This window comes from Oenanthe melanoleuca, chromosome 1A (assembly GCF_029582105.1).
Source record: "Oenanthe melanoleuca isolate GR-GAL-2019-014 chromosome 1A, OMel1.0, whole genome shotgun sequence".
NCBI lineage: Eukaryota > Metazoa > Chordata > Aves > Passeriformes > Muscicapidae > Oenanthe > Oenanthe melanoleuca.
Window position 1 is genome coordinate 69,229,439 of NC_079334.1, and position 21,079 is coordinate 69,250,517.

The window sequence follows — 21,079 nt, forward strand, 5'->3', positions numbered from 1 at the left end:
CCCCCCCGGGACACCCCCAGCCCTCGGGAATTCCCTCGGGAACTGCGGGGCGGCCCCGCTGGCAGCGATTTCCAGGAGACTCAGCTCGGGACACCGGGGCAGATTTGGGAGGAGCGGAGCGAAAAGCCGGGCTCGGGCTGGGGACCCCCTGCAACATTCCCAGATCCCAAATCCCAAATCCCAGATCCCAAATCCCCACCCGCACGGCGGCAGCGCCTCCTCCCTCGGGCTGCTGAATTTCGGGGATCTCTGTGCTCAGGGACGGCTCCAGCTCCCATCCCACAGCCTGCAGTCAGCCGGGAGCTGGGGAGGGCAGAGGTGCCATTGCCAGGACTTCTCCAAAATGAGCCAAGGCTCGGAGCCCCCTGGGACGGGCACGGAGCCCCTGGGACGGGCACGGAGCCCCCTGGGACGGGCACGGAGCTCCTGGGGCGGGCACGGAGCCCCTGGGACGGGCACGGAGCCCCCTGGGACGGGCACGGAGCCCCCTGGGACGGGCACGGAGCCCCTGGGACGGGCACGGAGCCCCCTGGGACGGGCACGGAGCCCCCTGGGATGGGCTCGGAGCCCCCTGGGACGGGCACGGAGCCCCTTGGGATGGGCACGGAGCCCCTTGGGACGGGCACGGAGCCCCCTGGGACGGGCACGGAGCCCCCTGGGATGGGCACGGAGCCCCCTGGGACGGGCACGGAGCCCCTTGGGATGGGCACGGAGCTCCTGGGGCGGGCACGGAGCTCCTGGGGCGGGCACTGATCCCGGACCGAATCCGCTCCCCCAGGAGAGCCGCGGGTGGCCCCGCCGGCCCCGGCACCGCTGCGGTCCCAGAGCCTCCCGCTGTCCCGGGGATCGGGATTTTTCCCAACAAAAAGCCTGGCCTGGGTCATTTCAGGGTCATTTTAGATCAATTTGTGGCTCTGGGGCCGCAGGTGGCACCGGGGTCTCCCGGGGGATGAATCCACCCGTGGTTTGTGCTAACAGTCACAGAGCCGAGTGTTCTCCCCGAGCCCCTGCACGGAATGGAAAACCCTGGAAAAGCCCTGGGAAAACCCTGGGAAAACCCTGGGAAAACCCTGGAAAAGCGGCTCCAGCTCAAGAGCAAACAGGGAATACCCCGGGTGGGGATGGACGGAGGAGCGGGAGGGAAGCGGAGCCGAGGAGGGAACGTGACCCCGCAGGAAAAGCACGGGGAGCGCCTGCAGGGATCAGCCCCGCCGAGCCCGCGATAAAGGACAGGCCTGGGAAATGTCACATCACGGAGAATGCCTGGAAAACTCCACATTCCCACCCAGATTCCCCTCAACTGCCGCTGCAGCCGGGTCGGACATGGAAGGCAAAGACAGAAACAAGGAAAAGGGAAAATCCAAGGGAAAATCGGAGAGTTCCAGGGACACCCTGGGACGGCTCCAGCCTGGAACAGCCTCCCCTGCCCGGAGAAAACGGAACAGGGATGAAATTAAGGGAAGGAGCCGCTCCATCCTCAGCCCTGGGAGCCCTGGAATTCCCAGCCCTGCCCAGCACCCGGGACTGGGATTGGGTTGATTTGTACCAACGCTCATTGGGAAGGTGCAAATCTGCTCCAGATCCCAGCAAAGCCAAACGCTCTGGGGAAAATGGGATTCGGGTGAGTTTAGAAATCTCTGCAATAAATTTTATAAATATTCCCTATTTACAGCAAACGCTGGGAATGGGAGCGTGGGGAGGGAAGGAGGAGCCAGAGACACGGAGCAGCTCCTGCTGCCACTGCCGGGACTCTCCTGCTGTCCCCAGTGTCCCCTCATCCCACAGATCCATCCCTGGGACTCTCCTGCTGTCCCCAGTGTCCCCTCACTCCATGGATCCATCCCTGGGACTCTCCTGCTGTCCCAGTGTCCCCTCATCCCACAGATCCATCCCCTCTGGAACTCTCCTGCTGTCCCAAGGCTGGGGCACACACCACCCACCTCCTTCCCTGAAATCCCAAGGATTTGAATCCCAAGGATTTGAATCCCAAGGTCTCTCCTCATCCATCTCCTGGTCCAACCCTCGAGTCACATCCTCAGCCAAACCCACAGGGAAGGTTCTGCTCCTTTGGGAACTGGGGTGGGAGGTCAGGTCCTGCTCCTAAATTTGCCATAAATCCATTAAATCCATAAATCCATAAAATCCATAAATCCATTAAATCCACTGCTCCAGCCCCATGGTGCCTCCTGGGATCCCAACCAGGGCAGGGAATTCCCAATCCCAGCCCCTCCCTCTGAGCCCAGCTGGATCCCAGCACTGGCCCCTGAGCATTCCAGGGAATTCACCATCAGCTGCCAGGGAAGGGATGCACAATTTGAAGAAAAACTCATCAGGGAAACCCCTTCCACTCCACAAACCCCAGATCCAGCAGGGCAATGTTTATACTCCAAGGGGGGAGGAATATTTACAGTTTTCATTTAAATTCCATTAAATAATCAAATATTTGGGATTAAATGTGGATTCCATCCTATCAAAAACCAGGACTAATCCTTTCCTTTGGTGCCCTTAAGCCCCATTTCTGTCCCACTGGGAGGCTGGAGTGGGATCCCTCTGGAGCAGCCAGGAAATGGACACAGAATTCCCATTCCTGCCCCAAGGCCCAAAGGGAGCTGAGCATTCCCACAGGAATTTTCCTTCTGGGTGGGGGGTTCTGGCAGGGCCCGTTCCCAGCCCAGGGGAGGGATGGACTGGGAAACTGGGACGGATGAACTGGGATACTGGGATGGACTGGGAAACTGGGATGGATGAACTGGGATACAGGGATGGACTGGGAAACTGGGATGGATGAACTGGGACACAGGGAAGCACTAACTGGGATACTGGGATGAACTGGGATGCACACACTGGGATCCTGGGATGAACTGGGACACAGGGATGCACACACTGGGATAAGGAGCTGTGAGGTGCAGGGAGGAGCACAGGGAACAGAATCCATTGCTGGGACCGGGGTGGATTTAAGGCACTGGGAACAGTGGGAATTGGGAATGATTCATCCCTGGAATGGCACAGGGATGAGGGAATGGCACAGGGAATGGCACAGGGATGAGGGAATGGCACAGGGGCCAGGGAGCAGCTGCAAGGACCAAGGACAAGGACCGTGGATCACACGAGAGGATTTGGAACTGCAGGGACCAAGGGGTGACTCAAGGGCCAGGGAAGGGCTCCAGGAATTCCCAGGACATGGAATGCACACAAAGATCACAGACCAGGGCACTCCAGGCCCAGCTCCAGGCTCTGCAGAGGAGAACCAGAATTCCCTGTGGCAATCCCAGCACCCCAAGGGCCACTCCAGGTGCTCCAGGCAGAGGAACTTCCTTGGAGAGAACATCTCCAGGAATGTCTGCTGTGCCTGTGGATAATTCCATCCCACCCTGGATCCATGAGATCCAGCCAGGGGATCCCCAGCAGTGCCCCCACAAACCCATCCCCAGCAGGGGAATCCCCACAGCAATCCCAAAATTCCTACGAGTCCTGCAAAACTACCTCTGAGCAGCAAAACTACAGGAGAAAGATTTTCCTGTTTCCATCTGCCCAAGGACCTGGAGAGAGTCAAAAATAAAAGGGAAGGCTCTGCCCTCCAGAAAAGCCCCAAATTCAGGGAGAGGGGAAAATTCCTCTCTTCCCATCAGCATCAGATACAAAAATAGACTTTCCATGGGAATATCCCAGAGCTGGGAGAGGGGAGGACACCAGGGAATCCCAGGGATTCTGTACAAACCCAGCTGGGACCGCACAAAGCCCTTCCTGGATGAGGTAAGAGAGGCCCTGGCCAAAGGGATGAGGGTCAGTAACTGTGCCCAAGAGCCCAGCCCAGCTCTGCCAGCCCTGCCCTGCCCATCCCTGCCCTCCCTGCCCTGCCCATCCCTGCCCTGCCCTGCCCATCCCTGCCCATCCCTGCCCTGCCCTCCCTGCCCATCCCTGCCTGCCCTGCCCAGCCCTGCCCTGCCTTGCCCATCCCTGCCCTGCCTGCCTGCCCTGCCCAGCCCTGCCCTGCCCAGCCCTGCCCTGCCCAGCCCATCCCTGCCCTCCTTTGCCCATCCCTGCCCATCCCTGCCCTGCCTGCCCTGCCCTCCTTTGCCCATCCCTGCCCATCCCTGCCCTGCCTGCCTGCCCTGCCCATCCCTGCCCTGCCCTGCCCTGACCAGCCCTGCCCTGCCCATCCCTGCCCTGCCCATCCCTGCCCATCCCTGCCTGCCCTGCCCATCCCTTGCCCATCCCTGCCCTGCCCTGCCCATCCCTGCCCTGCCCTCCCTGCCCTCCCTGCCATCCCAGGGCATCTCCAGCTTCCCAGAACCATCCCACAGCTCCCTGGCCTTGCCAAATGCTTTTGCTCCTGACCCTGGAGCTGTGCAGGGACAAACCCCAGCTCCTCCTGCCCCAGTGCCCCTCCAGGTGCCCACAAGACCCCAGTGAGTGTGGGTGAATACCCACGGAGTGACACAGACCTGTGCCCACCCAGCCCTCAACATCCCCAGGCAATCCCAGCCCCAGGACACCCTGTGGATCTGGGGATCCCAATTTTCTCACTGTGTGTGGATAAACTGACACTGACCCACACCCTCAACGTCCCCAGGCAATCCCAGCCCTGTGGATTTGGGGATTCCAAGCCTGAGGGAGGAGGGAAGCAGGAGCAGGACTTGGGGAGAACCTTCATGGCCTGGACAGGGAGCTGAGCAGGGATCAAGGGACAGGGAATTCCATCCTCAGGATCCTGGAGATCCTGCTCCAGCCCTGGAAACCCTTCCCTGCAGCACAGGAGGACACCCCAGGGGGACACTCCAAGCCCTCCACACCCACGGTGCCTCTGCCTTGGAAGGATTCCCTGCTGCTGCTTTCCCCACAAAGCACAGGAGGCAGGCCAGGACCTGGCTGGAGCTGCAGGAATTCCCAGCAGGAATTGGTCCTGGATCAGCCCCTGGCTGCTGGGAGAACAAGCCCAGGGGAGAGCAGAGCTGGAATGAACAGAAGCCTCAAGCCCAGCCCTGGAGGCACCTCCACAGGCACAGGACCCATGGAATTTGTGCATCTCCAGAGCTCTGACCAGGCCCAGTGATGTGTCTCTGCACTAATAAATTAACTCACTAACGAGCCCCAGTAACAGCTGGGTTCAGATCTGGATATGCCCAAGGATATCATTATTATTATTATTAATATAATCATTATTATTAATATAATTATTATTATTAAAGCTCTCACTGACACTCAGGGACTCGAAGCCAAAGCTGGAATTGCAGTGGAAGGCACAGACAGCCCCATCCTCTGGATATTCCCCCAGCCCTGCCCAGCTGGAACCACTGCCCCACAGCTCTGCATCCCCAGGCTGGGGCCCTGTCCTGTCCCTCAGGCCACGAGGGACCTGCTGTGAGCCCAGCCCAGCCCAAGCAGGGCTCTGAGGGGAAGGAGGATCCATTCCCCTCACCCCTGGGATCCTGCCAGGCTGTGCCAGCACATGGATCCTTCACCTTCCATGGCATCAGCTCTGGGGCCCCAGCAGTGCCCCGAGGGGAGCCAGTGTCCAGCAGAACTCTAGCACCAATCCTTGGAAAATTAAGACTTCAGTGTGTCTCCAACCAGGACCTCAGAGCCACTGATGCTGCCTGAGAGTCCTGGCTGGAGTGGGATTGATCCCTGAACACCAAGCAGGGGAAGCAAAGCACAAAGTGAGATTTTTTTTTCCCTCCCAGTGCAATTAACTTTAAATTATTCATTTTGAATTACACAGAGCGAGCACAAACTTGCAGAACAAGAGCTCTGTGGCAGCTGATTGCCAAGGAACTGGGGCTGAGGACAGCCCAGCCTGCCAGCAGCACAGGAGTGACCCCAGCAGCAGTGACCCCAGTGACCCCAGTGCCCCAGTGACCCCCAGCCCCAGCTCTGGGATCCAGCCCCTGTCCCTGCAGCACACAGGCTGTGGGAGCAGCTGAGCCCAGCCCAGCCCAGCCCAGCCCAGCCCAGCTCACTGCCCCACTGCCCTGCACACACACAGCACAGCAGGGACTCCAGGGATGCCTCCCAAAGCATTCCTGCCTGCCAAGCTCCAGCCTTTACTCCAAAGGGAGGGTTCTGCAGGTGCCACGTGCCAGGGGGATCCAGCTCAGCTGCCCCAGTGCCCCTCATGTGCCCAGGCTGGGCTGGCAGTGAGCTCAGAGCCTGGCACCAGCATGGCTGTCCTGGGGGCAGCCTGGGCACATCCCATCCCCACATATCCCACATCCCAGCTCCAGGTGCTGCCCTCACCTGGCCCTGCTCTGCAGCCCCAGGGACCCAGCTGTCCCCAGGCTCTGTGTCCCCTCCCCGGGCGGGTCCCTTCACACGCTGTCATCACCAGGTACAAAGTGCAAAAGTGTTGCTGTTCCTGCATCCATTAAAAACTTTTAAAAACAGAACAAAACAAACAGAAAAAAGGATTTTCCATCATCATTTGCAAATACATTAATTCAGTCTCCAAAGAGCCAGCAAAGCCCTGGTCACCCCCTGTGGGCCAACACGGGCACTGGCAGGGGAGGCCCCTGGGAGGCAGCCCAGCTCCTGCCTGGGCCCCACAGTGCATGGAGAGCCTGGAGCAGTGCAGGAGTGCAGGGACATCCCATTGTCAGTGTCACTGTCACAGGACATCCCACTCTCAGTGTCACTGTCACTGCCTGGGGCAGCCCCGGCCTCGGCCCTGCCAGCCCCACACGAGCCCCCTGCTCCCTCCCAGGAAGTGTTGGCGTTCCTGCTGTCCTGTGAAATGTTTCTGGTAAGGCTTTATTGCTCTACAAGCGTGCAAAGGCTGCCTGGGGACAGCTCCATCCGCTCTGGTCCCACGGCCGCGGGGTTTGTGCGCCGGCCCCGGCGCCGCCGGACCTGCTCCCTTCCCCAGAGGCTGAACACTGTGTGCAGTAACACTGGGACAGCACTGAGCCCCAACCCAAACAAAGAGCAGGGCAGGGGAAGGGGACAACTGAAATCAGGCAGAAGGCTTGGGAAGAGCCCGTCATTCAGTGAGGACTGAACTCAATGCTACATTTCGACAATGCCGAGTCTTTCCCAACGGGTCGGAGCTGTTGGATCTGCGTGCCTGGTCCTGAACGCCAGCTCGCTCTCATCAATGCAGCATTTATTAAAAAATAAAATTAAAATGAAAAAAAAAAAATAATAATAAAGAATTGACAAATTGCATCACCAGGGAGCAGCCTGGCCTGGCTCACACACGTCCCGGGGCGGCGGCGGCATCAAGCGGGGCCGTTCAACGTGGCCTCGGCACAGGGCAGGGGCTCCTCACTCCTGGGGGACAGCAGGGACACCTCAGGGACAGGGACACCCACAGCTGCCCTCACCCCTCCTGGGAATGCAGCTCAGCCCCTCCCTCTGCCTGTGCTGTCTGCACAGTGACTCCCCCAGCCCCTCGTGGAATATTCAGGGAAATTCAGTGTGGAACCAAAGAATGGCCTGGGTGGGAAGGGACATTAAAGCTCTCCAGCTCCAGCCCCTCCAAGGTGAGCAGAGGGATGGGGCATCTGTGCTGTGAGGGCAGGCTGAGAGCTGGGAATGTCCAGCCAGGGAGAGCCCAGAGCCCTGCCAGGGCCTGGAGGGGCTCCAGGAGAGCTGCAGAGGGACTGGGGACAAGGGATGGAGGGACAGGAGCCAGGGAATGGCTCCCAGTGCCACAGGGCAGGGCTGGCTGGGATCTTGGGCAGGAATTGCTGCTGGGCTGGAATTGGCAGAGAATCTCTGGATCCCTGGCAGTGTCCCAGCAAAGGCTGGAGCAGCCTGGGATGGTGGGATTGGGATGGGATGGGATTGAAGGTCCATGGATCCCATCCCAAACCATTCTGGGATTCTGGAATCAAGGACACTCAGAATCCATCCCGATGAATGTTTATGGAACTTGGGGATGGAAAAGAGAAGGGAGACCCTTCCTGGAGTCCTGAGATTCCCAGTGCAGCCCCCAGATCCCAAAATTCCCTCCTAGAGAGGAGTTGGGGTGGGGATGGATCCAATCCCAGGCTGGGAGGGCTGGGAATGGAGGGAATTCCCTGGGTGGGGGAGTTGGGGTGGGAATTTGGGCAGGAATTGCAGCTGGGCTGGAATTGGCAGAGCAGCTGTGGCTGCCCCTGGATCCCTGGAATGCCCAAGGTTGGACATGGGGCTGGGAGCAGCTGGGACAGTGGGAGGTGTCCCCATGGCACTGCAGGGGTGGCACTGGGGGGCTCCGGGTCTCTCCTGTCCCAGACCAGCCCATGATTTGCCCTCACCTGTCTCTCGTGGCCGTGTCTGGGGCAGCTGTGGCGGCGGGGACTCCTCTCTGGTGCCCGTCCGTGTGCGTGGCCGCGCTGCCCCGGGCGGCCCCGGCCCCTCCCGGCCCCGCCTCCGCCGCCGCCGCCTCGCTGGGGACACGGACACGGAGCTCAGCCCTGGAGGGCTCAGCCACGCTGCACTGGGGCTCCCATCCCACCAGGAAACAAAACCCCTCCTGCTCCCCTCACACAGATCCCACCAGGAACGAGAACGGGCAATAGACTGGGATTAAAACAGCAGGAAAGGCCTGGAGGGTCCAGAACAATTCCTCCTCCCTCTGTCCCAGAGCAAACCTCCCCAAAAGGGAGGAAAGCTGGAGATGGCTGAGCTGGAATCCTGTCACTGGCTCTGGGGGAGTTTTCATGGAACAAAATAATCCCAGCTGGATAATAGAGCATGTGATGGAGATTGGAGACTGAGGTTCTATTTTTGGAGCACTTCCCTTGAAAAAGAACCATAAAAATGAGGAATAATGAGATCCAAACATTCCCTTTCCCCCAGGGCTCACGATCTCCTCAGAAGGACCAAAATACACCTTGGAGAGACACAGGGATGGAGCTGCATTCCCAGGAATGTCACTGGAAAAGCACCTCCCACACAAAAAAACTGGAGCTTGACATTTCCATGGATTCAAAAGAAAGTTCTGAAAGCCAGCCCATGAAGTTTCCAGGGCAGGAGGAATTCTGGAGTTACCTGAGCAGCCACGGGCTCAGGAATTTCCCTGCCTTCCCCAAGCTCCTGGAAAACCCCAGCTGGACACACAGGGCCAGAGCCAGGGGTGACACAATGTGCACAAGAGTTTGTGTGGGATTCCTGCTGTCCCTTGGACACCCCAGGGATGGGACCCTGGAGCAGCTGGATCCAAACTGGGAAGCTGAGAGCAATTCCTGAGCTGCATTTCCCAGCCTAAGGATGCCCCTGGGCAGCTGGGATGGGGCTCATGGAGGGTGGAACATCTGGAGGATCTGCTGGGCTGCAACATCTGCCTCTCCATGGAATCCACATGGGCAGCTCCAAGGATGAAAGAGCTCCAGAGTGTGAGGAGAAAGCTCAGAATCAGACCTGGCTAAAATCTCTGGGTGCAGCAGAGCTGGCTGGGCTGGGCAGCAGCTCCCCCCTGACTGGAGGAGAAGGGATTGAGGATCCAATTCCTACAGAGCTGCCCCATCCCTGGAGCTGCTCCAGCCTTTCTGGTGCTTTAGCACTGACTGGCTTTGAGACTGAGGGGAAAACAAGAACCTGAGTGGGTGAAACCCTCCCCCAAGGCTGCAGGAGGATCCCATGGGAGCCTTTCCTCTGCTTTTCTGAGTGACCCACCCAGATCCTGCCCTGGATCCCAGATCAGGGATCTCCTGTGACAATGGAGTGGCCCCAAGGACAGGGACAGGGATCCCCTGTGACACTGGGGTGGCCCTAAGGACAGGGATCTCCTGTGACACTGGGGTGGCCCCAAGGACAGAGATCTCCTGTGACACTGGGGTGGCCTCAAGGACAGAGATCTCCTGTGACAATGGAGTGGCCCCAAGGACAGAGATCTCCTGTGACACTGGGGTGGCCCCAAGGACAGGGACAGGGATCCCCTGTGACACTGGGGTGGCCCCAAGGACAGAGATCTCCTGTGACACTGGAGTGGCCCCAAGGACAGAGATCTCCTGTGACACTGGGGTGGCCCCAAGGACAGGGACAGGGATCCCCTGTGACACTGGGGTGGCCCCAAGGACAGAGATCTCCTGTGACACTGGGGTGGCCCCAAGGACAGGGATCTCCTGTGACACTGGGGTGGCCCCAAGGACAGGGATCCCCTGTGACACTGGGGTGGTCCCAAGGACAGGGACAGGGATCTCCTGTGACACTGGGGTGGCCCCAGGGAACAGGGATCTCCTGTGACAATGGAGTGGCCCAAACAGCCCCAGCCCTTCCCTGGAATGAGCCTGTGCTAAATATTCCCTCAGCCCCCCAGGACAGGCCCTGCTCCCAGGGGACACAGAGCCCACGGGCGAGGGGACCCTGGAACCACGAGGGGCCACCCAGGGGCCATCCCAGACTCCACCAGCCCAGGGACCCCTTCCCACCTGCAGGGAGCTGCCCTGTCCTTGCCGGGCTCCTGTGCCGTGCAAGGGGCAGCCTTGGCCTTGTCGTCGTCGTCGTCGCTGTCGGAGCTGCCCGAGGAGCTGCTGTCCGAGGCCACCAGGGGCGCCTTCCGAGAGCCGCACGCGTTCCACACACAGGCAGGGGCGGCGCCGCCTGCAGGGACAGACAGACAGACAGGCTGGGCTGGCAGGGACAGACAGACAGCCTGGCTGGGACAGACAGACAGACAGCCCGGCTGGGCTGGGAGGGACAGACAGACAGACAGCCCGGCTGAGCTGGGAGGGACAGACAGACAGACAGGCTGGGCTGGCAGGGACAGACAGACAGACAGCCCGGCTGGGCTGGGAGGGACAGACACCCTGGCTGAGCTCGGGAGGGACAGACAGACAGACAGCCCGGCTGGGACAGACAGACAGACAGACAGCCCGGCTGGGCTGGGAGGGACAGACACCCTGGCTGAGCTCGGGAGGGACAGACAGCCCGGCTGAGCTCGGGAGAGCTCCTGGGACAGCCCAAATAGCGCCTGGGGCCACTGCAGGGGGCTGGGAGTGGTGGGATGGGATGGGATGGGATGGGATGGGATGGGATGGGATGGGATGGGATGGGATGGGATGGGATGGGATGGGATGGGATGGGATGGGATGGGATGGGATGGGAGGGGAGGAGCCCAACGCCCTGTGCCACCCGGGCAGGGACACCTCCCACTGTCCCTGAGTGCCCCAAGTCCCTTCAGCCTGGCTGGAACACTGCCAGGGGTAACTGAAGTGTCCCAGTGGGACCAGCTCCCACTCAGTGCAGCTCCATCCCTTCCCTGCTGACGCTGTCCCAACACACCCGCGGGATTTCTGCCTTTGTTTCCTTCCCCAGCCCGCAGGAACCCTGAGGGCAGGGTGTGCTCCATGCAGCGCTCCCAGAGCCGAGAGCAGCCCCCGTGTCACTGTCCCCGTGTCACTGCCCCCGTGTCACTGTCCCTGTGTCACTGTCCCCGTGTCACTGTCCCCGTGTCACTGTCCCCCGTGTCACTGTCCCTGTGCCACTGTCCCCATATCACTGCCCCCGTGTCACTGTCCCCATGTCACTGTCCCTGTGTCCCCGTGTCACTGTCCCCGTGTCACTGTCCCCGTGCCACTGTCCCCGTGTCACTGTCCCCATGTCACTGTCCCCGTGTCACTGCCCCCGTGCCACTGTCCCCATGTCACTGTCCCCGTATCACTGTCCCCATATCACTGCCCCCGTGTCACTGCCCCGTGTCACTGCCCCCATGTCACTGCCCCCGTGTCACTGCCCCCGTGTCACTGTCCCCATGTCACTGTCCCCGTGTCACTGCCCCCGTGTCCCCATGTCACTGTCCCCGTATCACTGTCCCCCATGTCACTGCCCCCGTGTCACTGCCCCCATGTCACTGTCCCCGTGTCACTGTCCCTGGTTCCGTGTCCCTATCACTGTCCCCCGTGTCACTGCCCCCATGTCACTGTCCCCGTGTCACTGTCCCCGTGTCACTGCCCCCGTGTCACTGCCCCCCTGTCACTGTCCCCGTGCCACTCACAGTTCTTGTCCTGGCCCTGGGCCGGGCTCCTGTCGGTGCCGCCCTCGGGGTCCACGGGGGAGCTGCAGCGCGGCCCGGACTCGGAGCTGGGGAGGGAAGAGCCCTGAGCACGGAGCCACGAGTGTCCCAGAGCCCCCAGCCCCAGGAGCCCGGGAACACCCACCCTCCTTCCATCCATGTGCTCAATTCCTCCAAACCTCATTCACTGCTCTGCAGCCCAGCGAGGACACAGAGAGCAGGGCCGTGTCCCAGCCCCAGGCAGGGGCACGGGGGAGCACAAGGGAGCCCTGACCCAGCATCATCAGACAATACTGAACAGTAAAAGGGAAAGGGGAAGGGGAAGGGGAAGGGGAAGGGGAAGGGGAAGGGAAAGGGAAGGGAAAGGGAAAGGGAAAGGGAAAGGGAAAGGGAAAGGGAAAGGGGAAGGGGAAGGGGAAGGGGAAGGGGAAGGGGAAGGGGAAGGGGAAGGGGAAGGGGAAGGGGAAGGGGAAGGGGAAGGGGAAGGGGAAGGGGAAGGAAGAAAGGATTGCAGCCAGGCACTCCATTGAAACGTACCCCAAATATTCCCCTGTTCCCAAGCCCTGAGGGTGCTGGAAGCCCCTGGCTCTTACCAGCAGAAAGGCTGGAAGTCTGTGAACTTGGCCCAGCCCTTCTCCTCCGGGGCAGTGCTCTGGGGGGCAGCTGAGTCCCACACGCTGGAGCCCACGTCCATGGCCACGGGCGGCGTGGGGCTCGCGGGCTCGAACACGGCCGTCCAGCCAGCCCCTGGGGGAGAACACCTGCCTGCAGCCCAGCTGGGCACAGCAACTCCCTGGGGTCCCAGGGACATGCCAGGGACATCCCAGGGACACAGCAACCCAGCCAGCAACACCCTGGGACATCCCAGGGACATCCCAGGGACATCCCAGGGACATCCCAGGGACACAGCAACCCAGCCAGCAGCACCCTGGGACATCCCAGGGACATCCCAGGGACATGCCAGGGACACAGCAACCCAGCCAGCAACTGCCAGGGGTCCTAGGGACATCCCAGGGACATGCCAGGGACATGCCAGGGACATGCCAGGGACACAGCAACCCAGCCCACAACACCCAAGGGTCCCAGGGACATCCCAGGGACATCCCAGGAACACAGCAACCCAGCCAGCAACACCCTGGGGTCCTAGGGACATCCCAGGGACATGCCAGGGACACAGCAACCCAGTCAGCAACACCCTGGGACATCCCAGGGACATGCCAGGAACACAGCAACCCAGCCAGCAACACCCTGGGACATCCCAGGGACATCCCAGCGATCCCAGGGACGTTCCAAGGACATCCTAGGGATCCCAGCAACACCCCAGGGGTCCCAGAGACATCCCAGGGACACAGTAAGCCAGCCCATGATCACCCCAAGGATCCCAGGGACACCCCAGGCACACAGCAACCCAGCCCAGCAACATCCCAGGGATGCCAAGGACATCCCAGAGATCCCAGGGACATTCCAGGAACATCCCAGAAACACCCAGGGACATCCCAGAGACACCCCAGGGACAGAGCAGCCAGGACAGAGCAGCCCTGGGATCCCTGGCCCTGTCCCCGTGGGGCTGCCTGACACCAGGGCAGCTGTGGGGCAGCTCCCAGAGCCTGCAGGGGCACACAGGGGGCACTGGCACTGCTCTGTGCCCTGGAGCAGCTCCCAGGGACTGCAGGGGCACACAGGGGGCACTGGCACTGCTCTGTGCCCCAGGGCAGCTCCCAGAGCCTGCAGGGGCACACAGGGGGCACTGGCACTGCTCTGTGCCCTGGGGCAGCTCCCAGGGACTGCAGGGGCACACAGTGAGCACTGGCACTGCTCTGTGCCCTGGGGCAGCTCCCAGGGACTGCAGGGGCACACAGGGGGCACTGGCACTGCTCTGTGCCCTGGGGCAGCTCCCAGGGACTGCAGGGGCACACAGGGGGCACTGGCACTGCTCTGTGCCCTGGGGCAGCTCCCAGGGACTGCAGGGGCACACAGGGGGCACTGGCACTGCTCTGTGCCCTGGGGCAGCTCCCAGAGCCTTCAGGGGCACACAGAGGGCACTGGCACTGCTCTGTGCCCTGGGGCAGCTCCCAGGGACTGCAGGGGCACACAGTGAGCACTGGCACTGCTCTGTGCCCTGGGGCAGCTCCCAGGGACTGCAGGGGCACACAGGGGGCACTGGCACTGCTCTGTGCCCTGGGGCAGCTCCCAGAGCCTGCAGGGGCACACAGGGGGCACTGGCACTGCTCTGTGCCCCCGGGTGTGCTGCTGTGTGCCCCGGGGCAGCCGCAGGGTGTGCTGCAGGACTCTCTCCCAGGGCCGGTACCTTGGCACGAGTCCGCGTCCCTCCGCTCCGGGGCGCCGCCCTTGTGCGGGGAGGGGGCCGGCGGCTGCTCCTCCTCCTCCTCCGAGTCCACGCTGCCGTGGTCGCCGTTCTCCAGGTCACTCTTGGAGCTCTCCGACGTCTGCGAGGCTCCGAACCTGCGGGGGAGCGGGAATGAGCCCCGGGAGAGAGCCCGGAGCGTCCAGGGCTGCTCCCGGCCCTGGGGTGAGTTTGTGATGCTCGGACATCCCCATCGGCAGCTCTGCCGGGTTAAACACTGAATTCCAGCAGTAACGGGACACAGGAGAGGTGCAGAGTGTTATCAGAACTGCACTTGCTCCCCCATCCGTCACACAAACACTAGTGTCTGCAATAAACAGCAAAATCCCTCTCCTCTACTTCCTACCCTTTCCTTTACTCTTTTACTTTCTCCTTTACTCTCCTTTACTTTCAGGTAATTTTTCTAGCTAGTTAAAAAAGTTCCCTAGATTGTAGTTTTTTCCTTATTTTTTAAAAAATTATTCAAACCTACTTTAAACTAAAAAAACAAAAAAACCACCAAAAACTCACACCTATAGCCCACCAAACCTAACCTAAATCACAGCATTTCCCAGCACCAAAAAACCAAAAAAAACCCCAAATAAACCAAACTACAGCCCACAAAAAAACTGTTCTAAGTTTATCATCTCTTCAAAACAGCAATAACTTTTGATGCTTAGTGTTATTTATTTTTGTACCAAAAAATACTTTACCTATTAAATAAACAAGGTTTTTTTCCCACTTCTCTCCAAAAAAATCTCCCCAAATCAATTAAAAAAAACCTGCTTAAATCTATTTCCTAAAAAAAAACCCATTTGAAAATTTCTCCCAAATTTACCCTAAACTAAAACACCCCCAAAGTATTTCCCTGAGGGCTTTGGTGTCAGAATTCCCTGGGGGTGCAGGGCAGAGCCAGGCCTGGGGACACCACCCAGTGCCCAGTGAGCACTCAGAGATCTTGGATGTGTCCCCTGTTCCCCTGTTTCCTCTGATCACATTTCCCATTGGGAATTATGGAAATAACTTTATTTAATGAGTGGCTCAGTCAAAGGGATGAAAAATGATTTCAAAGGCCGAGATGGCCCTGGGAGAACTCTTGTTCTCCCTTTCCTGATGTGAATGTTGAGAGAAGGAATGTTCTGCCCACTCCCCTCAGTCTCTCCTCCTCCTCCTCTCCAAGGACGAGGGAAGCAGCGAATTTCACACTGAGGGTGGGGGGTTTCATGTGTTTGATGGCAGACTCATTAATTAGGTTAATGAACTGGAACTGGATTTGTCTCCAGCTCAGGAGAACCCCCAGCACTCAGGGTTGTTCACAGCCCAAAATGTCACCAAACCCAGGAATGCCTCCTGGCTGGGCTGAAAGGTGCAGACTCCCAGCAGCAGGGGCAGGCTGAGGCTCTGCTGTCACCTCACCGTGTCCTGGCCTTGACCTGGGCAGCGTAGGAGATCTCCTTGTCCTCCCAGATGTCCTCCTCCTCCTCGGTGTCGTCGAACTGCTGGATGCGCTCGTTGCAGCAGGCCTCGAACAGGGAGGCGTTGGGCTGCAGGGCAGAGGGACACAAAGGGTTCCACAGCCCCCCTGGCACCACCTGCAGCTGCTGCCTGGCCTTCTGCCCACCAACCAGCCACGGCTGGAACAGCCAGCCAAGCCTTAGATCCATCAGAAATCCATCTCTGCCCATGGCTCCCTAATCTGAGCCTGGAAGGGTGATTGAGAGCTGGGAGAGTTCATGTGGAGAAGAGAGGGATCCATGGAGACCTGAGCCCTGCCAGGGCTGGAGGGGCTGCAGGAGAGCTGCAGAGGGGCTGGGGACAAGGGATGGAGGGACAGGAGCCAGGGAATGGCTCCCAGTGCCACAGGGCAGGGCTGGCTGGGATCTTGGGCAGGAATTGCTGCTGGGCTGGAATTGGCAGAGCAGCTGTGGCTGCCCCTGGATCCCTGGCAGTGGCCAAGGCCAGGCTGGACATTGGGGCTGGGAGCAGCTGGGACAGTGGGAGGTGTCCCTGCCATGAACTGCAGGGGTGGCACTGGGGGGCTCTGGGGTCCCTTCTATCCCAAACCCTTCCAGGATTCCCTGATTCTAAGAACAGACTGGCTCTGCAGGGAGGGAGGGAGATTCCCTCCGTGCCAGGGGTGCTGCTTCAGAGGGAACATTCCCAGGAGGAAAATGAGCAGTGCCCTGGCTCTCTCAGGCCCCTCTGCCTTGCCCACACCCCCAAAGGTTTGTTCTGTCAGAATGCAGGCAGGACCTTTCCAGAAGCACATTTATTCCAGCACTAGCCCAGCTCCCCACTCACGCTGTCGTCGTCAGCGTCGATGTTGAAGTTGATCTCGGCGATGCGGTCGAAGGGAGCGCTGGGGGAGGGGGGAGAGCCTCAGGGAGGATCCAGCAGCTTCCCAAGGGACAGAGCCCCTCCTGGGCTGGGATCCCTGTGCTCCCTCCCCGTGGGAAGGGCTTTTCCAGCCTGGAACATTCCCTGCCCATGGCAGGGGGGCACTGGAGGGGATTCCTGGGACAGCCCCAGGTCGGGCTGTGCTGCAGGAACAGGGACAGGAGGAGAGGGAACAGCTCAGGCTGGGCAGGGCAGGGCAGGGGGGCAGCAGCAGCAATTTCCCCATGGAAAGGGTGGGCAGGGGTGGGAACTGCCCAGGAGGGCTGGATCCCCATCCCTGGAGGTGTCCAGGGAATTCCTGGAGGTGGCACTGAGTGCTCTGGGCTGGGGACAAGTCTGGACTGGAAGGTCTGGGAGGGCTGTTCCAGCCTCAGGGATCCCAGGATTCTGTGACTCCCAGTGCTCAGGAGTGGCTCAAGCCTGAGGTGGGGCTGTGCTGTGAATATTCTAGGATGGGAACATCCCAGGATGTGAAAATCCCAGGATGTGAAAATCCCAGGATGGGACTATCCCAGGATGGGAATATCCCAGGATGTGAAAATCCCAGGATGTGAAAATCCCAGGATGTGAATATCTCAGGATGGGAACATCTCAGGATGGGAATATCCCAGGATGTGAATATCCCAGAATGGGAATATCCCAGAATGGGAATATCCCAGGATGTGAATATCCCAGAATGGGAACATCCCAGGATGTGAAATATCCCAGGATGTGAATATCCCAGGATGGGAACATCCCAGGATGGGAACATCCCAGGATGGGAATATCTCAGGATGGGAACATCCCAGGATGGGAACATCCCAGGATGGGAATATCCCAGGATGTGAATATCCCAGGATGGGAATATCCCAGGATGTGAATATCTCAGGATGGGAACATCCCAGGATGGGAACATCCCAGGATGGGAATATCCCAGGATGACCTAATTCCCAGTCCAAGCTAGGGGAGTCCCTGGTGGGAACAGCAGAGGGTGCTGCAGGCCCAGAAATTCCCAATTCCCAGAGTTTGGATCCAAGCAATGATCAGGTCCCTACTCATGGATCTGTAGTTTTTGCAGTGTTATTTTCTTTGGAAGACTCTGCAGTTCAAGACTCTTATCTTGGGGACACTGGGACTGAAACTCAAACATTCCAATCCCCTTCCAGCCCAGTGCCCACCAGCTGGAAACAGCTGGCAGGGAGCACCACTCCCAGAATACTCCAGGTTCTGCAGGACATCCTCCTTTTCCAGTCACAAACAAAGCCAAAACATCCCAGGCACAGACCTTTCCTGTTCATTTTACACTGGGCACAGCATAAATGAAGATGGGGCAGCTCCTCAGGGATTTATTTAACTCCTCCCTGGCCCTCACTCACATGGGGCCCTATTTGCCAGCACTGAAAAGTCTATTTTATTTATTTATTTAATTTATGTGTACAACTGAATAACGTCAGTTCAATTCAAACAGAACAATTTTGTATGAAAAATTCTGTTCAAACTCTGATTCTACTCTGGAACTTTTTGGCCTTATCAAGTTCCTGACATCTCTGAAGCTCAGGAAAAACCCTGGATGGGAAGGACAGGGGTGCTGCCTTGGATCCCAAGGAATTCCTGGATAGAGACAAACCCAGGAGCACTGGGATCCCCTGGAATGCTGCTCTGTCCATAGCTGGTCCCAGTTTCAGGATGGTTATGGCCACTGGGATAATCCCAGTGCCAGGTACATTTCTAAGGAGAGAGAATGAGCTGCAGCTTTAATGGGATTAAAGGAATCCTGTAAAAGCAGTGAATTCCCAGCTCTGGATTCAGCAAGTTGAGTAACACTGACTCCCCTTCCCTGTCTCCCTGAAGTGCCAGTGCTCCCTCCCTCATCTGACCTTTCCATGGATCCCATCAGAGCACTGTGCCCTCACTCCTCATTCCAACAAGGATTTAATTCCTTGGAAAAGGTCTGTTTAACTGCCCAGACTTTGCTCTCATTTCAACTCATTCCAGACCAGGGCTGGACAACAGTTGCCTGCTTTATTTCCAATATCCCTCTTTAAAATAAAGGAATACTTTTTCTTGCTTCTCCACCTGGCTCTGGAGATCAGGCTGGGCCCCTGGAAAAGAAGGAGCTGTTTCCAACCTGAGGAGGCTCATTTGTAAACCTGAAGCAGAGGGAGGATGGGATGCAAAGAGGCTGAAATGAGACCCCCAGAGTCACTTGGTGCTGTCCCCAAACACCCCCAGACTCACTTGATGTTGTCGTCCTGGTCTGCAAACTCCTCGTCGTTGAAGCCAAACTGATCCACGAAATTTGCTGTCATCTGCTGGATCTGGTACTCAGAGAAGGCCTGGGAAGGATCCCAAAAAATCCATCATGAGGGTGCCCAGAGACAGTCCAGAGACATTCAGTGGAGCTGCATGGGAACAGCTCCTCCAGGGGACCTTTACAACCCCAGGAAAGTGTGAAATCCTCACTCCAGCCCTTCCCAGAGCAGGGTCACACAGAGCTCTGGGACTCCTGCCCCAACACCTCCTCTGCTCCCAGCTGGATCCCAGTGGATCCCAGTGGATCCCAGTGGATCCCAGGCCATGGAACTCTCTGGGAGAGCCCAAAGGAGCTGAGCTCACAGACTGGGAGCAGAGCTGAGGAAGCTGCTCCACACCCAGAGCAGTCATTTCCCAGGAACAGTGAGATTGTTCCCAACTCACCTGCTGGAGAGTGAGCTCGTTGGGAAAAGCACTTTCAATGTCCTCATCCTCACTGGAGGAGTGCAGGTGGTGGGTGCTCACCTGGGGAAGCACAGAGCAGTCAGGGAACCAGGAGAGCTGGAAAAGCTCTGATGTTTCAGCTCCACCAAAACCCCAAGTCCTGCCCCAAGGAATCCCAGCTCAGCACCAGGGACCAGCTCTGCTATGGAATGTGTTCATGGAAACGCCTCCCACTCTGCCTCAAAGCATTCTCCAGCAAAACAAGGCAGTGGAAGAAGCAGGCCTATCCCTGTGCCCTGTGTGGGGAGCCAGCAGCACTGGAGTGACCCACTCACCAAATCCACCGTGTTCCTCCGGTTCGTCTCCGTCAGCGTCTCCTCCACAAAACTCTCCCACCTGCCCCTGCAGTCCTCAGGCAGCTCTGCAAGGAGAGGGCCACAGACCATGGCACTGAGTGTTCTGGGCTCCCTGGGGACTCACCTGGCCTAAGCACCCACAGCTTCCCTCACCCTGCTGGGACAGCCCCGAGAGGGCTCCAGCTGTGTTGGGTCTTCCCTTTTCTGCTGGGGACTGGGGGGCCCTTCCTCCCATCCCAGCACAGCAGCACAGCTGGGAGCCCAAGGGTGAGGAAATGGAAAATGGAGAAAGGAAATGGAGAAATAATCAAAGGAGAAAAGAGCAGAAGACTGTGCCCACAGATTGTCACTGCCTGGCTGTGCCCCCTCCCAGCCCAGCAGGGGCTGAGCAGTGGGGAAGGAATATGTGGGAAATGGAAAATCTTCCTTCCTCCCACCCAAAGCCATGGACAAAACCAGCTCTCCAAGGGGATGCAGTGAGGGCAGGATGGACACAGCCTGCCCTGATGGGCACACCTGGGGTCTCTGGGGACATTTAACCTCTGCCCAGAGACGTGTCAGAGTCACAGAACCATGGAAGGGGCTGGGTGGGAAGGGACCTCAGAGCCCATCCAGTGCCACCCTGGCATGGCAGGGACACCTCCCACTGCCCAACCCCAACCTCAGTGTGTGGAAAGCAAGAGCAGCCAAATGGGGTCTGACCATCCTTTAAATGGGATTTCCCTGGGAATCCTTTCCAGTGGGAAAGGACCTTGAGGCAACACCTGCAGTGAGGAGCTCCCAGGAGCTCCCCAGGGTTATTTGTGCCTGGAGAGCAGTGAGGGGAGCTGAAGGAGGAGGAGGAGGAGGAGGAGCAGTACCTTTGATGAAGTCACTGATCTGGGCCTGCATGGGCCCCTTCTCCATGTTGTGCACCACGGCGTTGGCGATGCGTGTCAGGTGCCCCATGTTCCCTCTCCTCCTGCCTCCCTCTGCCCTGCAACAGAGAGAGCCACTGCCCTGGGAGCTGGGACAGCAGGAGCAGGGAGATGGGACAGAGAGAGCCACTGCCCTGGGAGCTGGGACAGCAGGAGCTGGGATGGGACAGAGAGAGCCACTGCCCTGGGAGCTGGGACAGCAGGGATGGGACAGGGAGAGCCACTGCCCTGGGAGCTGGGACAGCAGGAGCAGGGATGGGACAGGAGAGCCACTGCCCTGGGAGCTGGGACAGCAGGAGCAGGGATGGGACAGAGAGAGCCACTGCCCTGGGAGCTGGGACAGCAGGAGCAGGGATGGGACAGAGAGAGCCACTGCCCTGGGAGCTGGGACAGCAGGGAGATGGGACAGAGAGAGCCACTGCCCTGGGAGCTGGGACAGCAGGAGCAGGGATGG

The 21,079-nt window shown here is 59.1% G+C and overlaps 1 protein-coding gene across 3 annotated transcripts in view; it reads right to left on the bottom strand.

Moving 5' to 3' along the window:
* Window positions 1-7,072: 7,072 nt before the first annotated feature.
* PPP6R2 (protein phosphatase 6 regulatory subunit 2) overlaps window positions 7,073-21,079 on the bottom strand; it is a 58,213-nt gene continuing 44,206 nt past the window's right edge. Inside the window, exons 13-24 of one of the 3 annotated variants that reach the window (XM_056482664.1) lie at window positions 20,569-20,684; window positions 19,688-19,773; window positions 19,353-19,433; window positions 18,894-18,991; window positions 16,581-16,638; window positions 15,696-15,823; window positions 14,244-14,398; window positions 12,529-12,682; window positions 11,918-12,003; window positions 10,353-10,524; window positions 8,238-8,369; window positions 7,073-7,263 (exon numbers count right to left, since the gene is read on the bottom strand). In XM_056482664.1, the coding sequence (XP_056338639.1) occupies window positions 7,215-7,263; window positions 8,238-8,369; window positions 10,353-10,524; window positions 11,918-12,003; window positions 12,529-12,682; window positions 14,244-14,398; window positions 15,696-15,823; window positions 16,581-16,638; window positions 18,894-18,991; window positions 19,353-19,433; window positions 19,688-19,773; window positions 20,569-20,684 (1,315 nt within the window). In that variant the 3' untranslated portion in view covers window positions 7,073-7,214. Of the gene's footprint in view, window positions 7,267-8,237; window positions 8,370-8,541; window positions 8,723-10,352; window positions 10,525-11,917; window positions 12,004-12,528; window positions 12,683-14,243; window positions 14,399-15,695; window positions 15,824-16,580; window positions 16,639-18,893; window positions 18,992-19,352; window positions 19,434-19,687; window positions 19,774-20,568; window positions 20,685-21,079 lie in introns of those variants that run through there. The other 2 variants (XM_056482663.1, XM_056482665.1) reach the window with 2 other exon arrangements.